The 7798-nt window shown below is 41.8% G+C and overlaps 1 protein-coding gene across 1 annotated transcript in view; it reads left to right on the forward strand.

Annotated features, from left to right (window-relative positions):
- The first annotated feature begins 1228 nt into the window (after positions 1-1228).
- MANSC1 (MANSC domain containing 1) overlaps positions 1229-7798 on the forward strand; it is a 12679-nt gene continuing 6109 nt past the window's right edge. The window contains exons 1-2 of the mRNA XM_007469336.1: positions 1229-1451; positions 4378-4518. Coding sequence (XP_007469398.1) covers positions 1229-1451; positions 4378-4518 — 364 coding nt within the window. The remainder of the gene's footprint in view (positions 1452-4377; positions 4519-7798) is intronic.

The following is a 7798-nucleotide window of genomic DNA, read 5'->3' on the forward strand; positions in this document are numbered from 1 at the left end:
CGGGAGAGGCCACAACAGTGAGAGGCCCACGTACCGCAAAAAAAAAAAAAAAAAAAAAAATTGGTTTGTTGAGGTCTATAAAATAACTTGCTGAGATTTTGATTGGAATTGCATTGAATCTGCAGATCAAGTTGGGAAGAACTGACATCTTAGCAATATTGAGTAGTCCTATTGAGGAACATGGAATATCTCTCCATTTATTTAGATCTTCTTTGATATCTTTCATCAGAGTCTTAGAGGCACATTTAAAAAACTTTTCAGTAATTATATTTCAATATAACTATCTTCCTTTGTAATCCTATATATTTCATTTTATACATTTAACAACATGTCTTTTATATATTTTAAAACATGTCAGAAGAGAGCCTAAGCATCACTGGAGTACCAAAGGGTTCATAACCAAAAAAAAAAAATTAAAGAAGCAGTAATTCTGATCTAGGCTATCATTTAGTGAACAATTTGTATTCTGGAAATGAAGATATTTTCTGGTGTAGCCTTGCCAGTTTCACATTTTTTTTTTTCTGGAAGTACCAGCTCACCAATGGAGTTGGCCTTATATGTATTATGACTTTTGTGTTTTTAGGGATGTCAGAAAGAACACTTGCCCCTACAGTTTCCTTCAACTGAGCCAGAATATTCCCCATGTTGATGGGCTAATTCCTAGAAGGACAATGTATGTAATTTTCTTAGCGCATTGCCTACCACTCAGTAGGTGATTTAAAAATGCTGATTGTTATTACTGAGAAAGAAAATATGTCCAAAGCGATGATCACTGCTTCATCAATGACCAATGACCACAGATTTTGTGTCCTTTCCCCTCCTGCTTAGGAGAGGCAAGAAGAGGAAGGATTCTAGAACTGAAAAGCAGACTACCTCTTCTTTCATAGATACTTGTCAGATTTTAAGCATTGATGGGAGAGTGTATGTGTGTGTGCTTACTAGCTTTCTGCCAAGTTTTTAATGAAAGGTTGTCTCAAATCTATTCAAAGTGAAACAAATTAAAAATACTTGTTTATTCCTGTCCTATGAATTGTGAGTTGTTTACATTGACTTGAAGGAAATGAAATGTATCTTCTCTAGTTTTGTTCAAAGAAACAAAACTCATTGATGATTGTCTGTTTTTGTGCTAGAGAGAAATTCCGTCATCTGTCCAATCTTCTTGAAGCAAACTCAGGCCAGAGGGACAGTTATCTGACCTTTGGAGACCAAGACTAATCTGAAATTTAAAATGTTCTTCCGGGAGGGATGGAGCTTGACTTACACTCGTGTAATAATTTGTTTCCTGACACTAAGGCTGTCCACCAGTCAGAACTGCCCCATCAAGAGTCTAGAAGATATGGTCATTGACATCCAGTCATCCCTTTCCAAGGGAATCAGAGGCAATGAGCCCATACACACATTAACTCAAGAAGAATGCGTTAATTCTTGCTGCTCAACAAAAAACATATCAGGTAAGTAATAATGCCTTGGCAACTCTTTATTCCATGTGTTTTGTGATGTAAGTAGCTGGTTGATGAGGCTGAATGGTTTGTACTGGTGATTCTCAATGGGGTAGAAAAGTGGGTGGCAAAATCATCAGGGAATGTTCCATGGTGTGCTCTCCCCTCCCCTAAGCTGAGCCAAAGTTACTGATGAGTGTATGTATATCACTCAGATATGTGGGTAGAAAAAGGGTTGAAAACCACTGGTGGTGTGTTCTAACAGGCGTCTGGGATATTGAGAACAGAAGTCCTATTTAAATGCTTGGCTTCCATCATCATGGAATATTGGAATACAGTGTGATATTAGAAAGAACGTTTAAACAGAAAGGGAGTTGAGACAAAAAAATAAAATTCTAAAGTCATCCCATAGGAGAATCAGCATTTGAGTTTTAAGTAGATGCACAAAATTTCCGTTCTATCTCCCTTCCCTGGAGCTGGTGGCACAGGTGAGTCAGGAAGCCACTGGCCACTAATTGCAGCTTCTAGGAATCTAAGAGGCATGGGAAGGGGTTTAGAATGACCCATTCCATGACACAGAAGGAAACTGAGCCCCGCAGGTTTGAACCATGCCCTTGCATATTTCAGGCTCCAAACCTATGACCTGAAAACAGAAGTATATATCTAATAAACAAACCAAAAAAAACCACATAAGTTTATTGAGCACCTAATGCCTTGGTAGGTGCTGGAGATAAAACAATGAATAAGATGGAAAAGACCTTGTCATCAAGGACCCTAGAAGAGCTAGTGAACACTGCACTCGTGATCCTTACTTGATTTATCGGCTGACCAAATCATATGTTTTCTCTTAGATCTTTATTTCCATTTCATTCTATAATGATTGTGGCATAAGATAAATACACGTTCCCTGGCACAGAGGTCCTAAAACCCTGGCAATTTTCTGAGCATAGGAGCTTTTTCTGTTATTCATAATGAGCCCCATTCAATCACACCTGAGCTTATGCTCACGAGGTGACTCTTGGTGGGACCCTCGATTGCACCAGGATGGCTGCTAGTTGCCAGAAAGACCAAGCTTTGCTTAGAAGCCTGGAACTTTCAGTCTCCTCCACCCACCTCCAGGTAGGGGGAAAGGGGGTGGAGATTGAATTCAGTCGCCAGTGGCCAATGACTTAATCAATTATGTCTACGTAATAAAACTGCCATGAAAGCCCCTAAACGATGGGTTCAGGGAGCTTCCAAGTTGGTAAACACATCGATGTGCCAGGAGGCACCCCAACTCCACAGGGACAGAGGCTCTTGCACTTGGGACCCTTCCAGACCTCGCCCTATGTACCGCTTCATCTGGCTGTTCATTTGTATCCTTTGTAATAAACTATAACGGTAAGTATTGCATTTTCCTGAGTTCTGCGAGTAGTTGTAGCAAGTTATGGAACCTGGGATGGGGGGATGGTGATAGCCAAGTTTGCCATATGTGTGAGTGACCTGGGGACCTGATACTGTGACTGGCCTCTGAGTGGGGACAGTCTGATGGGACTGAGCCCTAGACGGGTGGGGTCTGACACTCACTCCAGGCAGTTAGTATTAGAATCGAATTGAATTGTAAGGCACCCTGTTGGTGTTAGAGAATCAGAGAACTGGAGAATTTGGGTAGAAATGATACCAGGTATTTGCTGTCATGAGGAAACAAATACTACAATGATCTTCTCAAATTGAGCTGTGTGCTTTTGGACACTCTTCCTAGAGAAGGAATTTATGGAAGTCATAGAGATCTCATTGAAATTTCTAGTTTTTCTTTAAATGTTGGTATCAACATATATGTGGAATAGAAACATCACCTGCAAATAGGACTGAATGCCGTGTGGGCGTATCCTGGCAACATAGGAAACCTTGCATTTCTCTTCAGTTCCGTGATAGGTGTTTAGTAAGAAATGAGGGTTTGTGGCTTTATTCTACAAGCAAAAGTACTGTTACTGCTTTACTGTAAGCAGAGGTGCTTGTGGGTCTCAGTTGATGGATCTCAGACTTTTCCCTCTTTTACTGAGCGTTGGTTTTTGACCGTTTAGGTTTCCAAAAAAACACTTTGATAATTTGTCTATAGCCACAGACTCTAGAAAAATACCCACAAACACAAAGGACACAAAATTTTGTGTACAACTTGGACCCTACGGACCCTCCCCTTTACCTAAGTGCCCCCAAAAATGGTTTGTAGCATTATCACATCGTGGGGAAAGGAAAAGCCAAAGTAACCAGAGTACCTTTCTTGTTACCTGGCTAATGGAGACATGGTAGGATAAAACCCCTACAGAGACGAACTCAGTCTTATTTCCCATTGGGAGAGTCAAGGGTGATCCCTGACCGCTGCCTGATTGGGAGACAAACAAAAATGATAAGAGCAGAAATTTGAACCAAAAGAATGGTACTGATAAAAGTAAAAAATAGACTTGGCATTCCATATGCTGTGCAGCTCCATTGTGGAAGGAGGCATGATATGTATAAGGCTGAATTTACTGACCCTCCCTGCCCACCACCCTCCCCTCGCCCCACACCAAGAAAACCAGGCTGATGGCTTCAGGATGCAAGACGTAGGTAGTCGTTAGGGTTAGATCCGTTTCCTAAGGTCAGACTCAGAAGTGAGTTATAGACTCAGTATTTCTATGTATGTTTTGATAAATACTTTAGCAAACGGAAGGCTGCTTTCTAAAGAATGAAATGTACTATTAAAAATGTTTTGCCAAAATTACCTTCATTCTGATTTTTAAACCCAAGGTCTTTAAAAATTGCTTTCAGTGCCTAAACTAAGGAAAAGGAAATGACTCAGCGGCCAGCAGGCAATGAACAAAGGTTTTTGTGTTGGCCACTAGAATAAATGTTTTCCTGCTCGCCGTATTCTCTGGAAGATCCTATTTCAGAATAATGCTTAAGAAACCTTTCATTGCAGGGGGCAAAGCATGTAACTTGATGATCTTCGACACTCGAAAAACAACTAAACTACCCAACTGCTACCTGTTCTTCTGTCCCAGTGAGGAAGCCTGTCCCCTGAAACCAGCAAAGGGACTTATGAGTTACAGGATAATCAGAGGTAATAAAAACATTGTTCTTTGTCTTTTGTGATTGGAATTATTTAAGGATATGATTCATGTAGAAAGGTTTTCTGCAAGAGTTTAAGAAGAACTGCCAAAAGGGATCACAAATATAGAGGCACATCAGAAAAAAATCTCATGATTTAAAATTCAGTTGATTCAACCAAACATCTTTCTTTTTTCCAGTTAAAGTATTTAATACCTATGAATGATAGTATTTTGTTTTGTTTTTGTGTTTACCTTCTTAAGGTAAAAGGCACACAGATCTTTCATGTAAACATTTTGAAACACGTCTTTAGAACCGTGTTAGCAACACTGGAATAAGTCTACAGGTCTCCAGGGGTGACTATTTTGAAAGGGTTAAGACGATGTAAATAAATACCGTGTATAAAATTCCGGTACATTTGTCATTAGGTTCCAATTATTTTGTAATCACATTCTCTGAAATCAAACTCACTGGATTTTATTATCCAGACCTGGAAGGAAGCTCATTTAAGAAGTTTTTGAGAAAAAGCTACATGCCAAATTCTGTGCAAGGCATTGGAAATAGAGTCTCCACATTGGAAATTACATATTTGCTCAGAATACAGAAAATAAACAAGTAAAAATAATATAATTATTTGGATATGCCTTGGTGAGATTTTGGCTTGTTAATTTTTCAGGATGAAATGCTTTCAAGTATGAAGTTTACTATTATTTCAGTTTTATTAAGTTTTTGTCCTTATACCCTTAGGTATTAATAATATTCCCTGCATTTATTCAATAAGAAACAAATTTTATTTAGCATCTTCTATGTGCCGAGCACTTTTTACGCCTTAAGGATAGAAAGATACGACACTAAACATGAAAAACAAGGTTCTCATTTATGGAACTAATATTTTAGGAGAGAGACAATAACCTTAATAAATAAATAATCAAGAAAAATAGTCACCATGGACATAGAGAACAGACTTGCGGTTGCCCAGGGGTAGGGGGTTGAGGAGGAATGGAATGTGGGAAGATGGGGTTAGCAGATGTAAGCTTTTATATATAGAATGGATAAACAACAAGGTCCTAGTGTATAGCACAGGGAACTATATTCAGTATCCTATGAAAGGGCTTCCCTGGTGGCACAGTGGTTAAGAATCTGCCTGCCAACGCAGGGGACACGGATTCGAGCCCTGGTCCGGGAAGATCCCACGTGCCGCAGAGCAACTAAGCCCGTGCGCCACAACTACTGAGCCCGCGTGCCTAGAGCCCGTGCTCCGCAACAAGAGAAGCCACTGCGAGAGGAGCCTGCGCACTGCAATGGAGAGTAGCCCCCGCTCGCTGCAACTAGAGGAAGTCGGCGTGCAGCAACGAAGACCCACTGCAGCCAAAAAAAAAAAAAATCCTGTGAAAAACCGTAATGGAAAAGAATATAAAAGAAAGAATGTAGGACTTCCCTGGTGGCGCAGTGGTTAAGAATCCGCCTGCCAATGCAGGGGACACGGGTTCAAGCCCTGGTCGGGCAGGATCCCACGTGCTGTGGAGCAACTAAGCCCGTGCGCCACAACTGCTGAGCCTTTGCTCTAGATCCCGTGAGCCACAACTACTGAGCCTCCGTGCTGCAGCTACTGAAGCCTGTGCACCTAGAGCCCGTGCTCCGCAACAAGAAGCCACCGCAATGAGAAGCCTGCGCACCACAGTGAAGAGTAGCCCCCTCTCGCCGCAACTAGAGAAAGCCCTCGCACAGCAACGAAGACCCAACGCAGCCAAAAATAAATTAATTAATTAAATAAATTTATTTTTTAAAAAAGGTGGTTACCCTTAACAAAAAGAAGTATATATATAAACTGAATCACTTTGCCGTACAGCAGAAATTAACACAGCATTGTAAATCAACTATACTCCAATTAAAAAATTTAAATAAAAAAATAAAAGTGATCATAATAAAATGAAACATGACCTTTATATAAGAGTATATTTTCAAAGCAGAGAAAATTAAAACATAAAATTCCCATTTAAAAAAATAGTCATAAGAGCTATGCAGATAATTGAGCTAAGACAACATAATAGATAATCACAGAGGGACTTCCCTGGCGGTCCAGTGGTTAAGACTCCTCACTTCCATTGCAGGGGATGCAGATTTGATCCCTGTTTGGGAAACTAAGATCCCGCGTGCCACACAGCACAGCCAAAAAAAAAAAATAGTCACTGAGTGGACCGGCTGGATTAGGTGATCAGGGGAAGCGTCTGTGAAGATGTAACCCCTAAGCTGAGATCTGAAGACGGAGGAGCCGGATGTGAGAAGATTGTAGAAAGACCTTCCAGGCAGAGGAAACAGCCTATTCTAATATCCTAAGGCAGAATGGTTTGGGAGTGTTTGTTCAAACACTCCAATCTCAGCAGCTGACTCATAGTGAACCATGGAAAGAGGGATATGCAAGAAGGAAGGAAAGTGGGGCCATCCCATCAAGCTCTTTAGGGGTAGGGAGTTTTTATTTTCCGTGCATGATGGAAAGCCATTGGAAGGTTTTCAGCAGGCATGTATAACGAGCTGTTTTAAAGGTGATTTCTCAAAGCTCACTGTGACTGCTCTATTGGGAATGGACAGTGACGCAGCAGGAAGAGGGCATGTGGGAAGACTGGGTAGGAGGCTGGGACGAGATCCGAGTGAAAGGCCGTGGCCCTGGGGACCAGGGAGATGGTGGAAGAGATGGAGGGAAGTAAACACACGAGCCATTTCAGCGATAGCGTTGACAGGGCTTGCTGGTGGTGTGGATGTGGGGAATGAGGAAAAGAGAAGGGTGAAACTGAGTCCTAGTCCCGGGCTTGAGCATCTGGATGGATGACGGTGCTGTCTACTGAGCCGGGGAAGTGGATTTGCGGTTGGGAGGGAGAGTGCAATCAGGGTTCTCTGGGGAATGATGCTGCCCGGGGCATCCGGACACTGACTCTGCTTTGTCCCCTGAGTGAGGCTGTCTGAGTTTCGTTCATGAAGCAGGAAAACCTGATGTGCCAAACATTCCCTTAAACAGGAGCGTAAAGCACAGATTGCTTGTGTAAATTCTTCCTACATAGTGGTAGAAGCCCAAGTCTAAAAAGGTTGGCAGATAAGGTACAAAGTTTCACTTTTGCCTGATGAAAAATTCTGGAGATGGTTGATGGTGAGGGTTGCACAAACTCAATGCCACGGAACTATACTCTTTTTTTTTTTTTTTTGCGATATGTGGGCCTCTCACTGTCGTGGCCCCTCCCGTTGCCGGACGCGCAAGCTCAGTGGCCACGGCTCACAGGCCCAGCCGCTACGCGGCTCAC

Source organism: Lipotes vexillifer, unplaced genomic scaffold, assembly GCF_000442215.2.
Source record: "Lipotes vexillifer unplaced genomic scaffold, Lipotes_vexillifer_v1.1 scaffold395, whole genome shotgun sequence".
Lineage (NCBI taxonomy): Eukaryota > Metazoa > Chordata > Mammalia > Artiodactyla > Lipotidae > Lipotes > Lipotes vexillifer.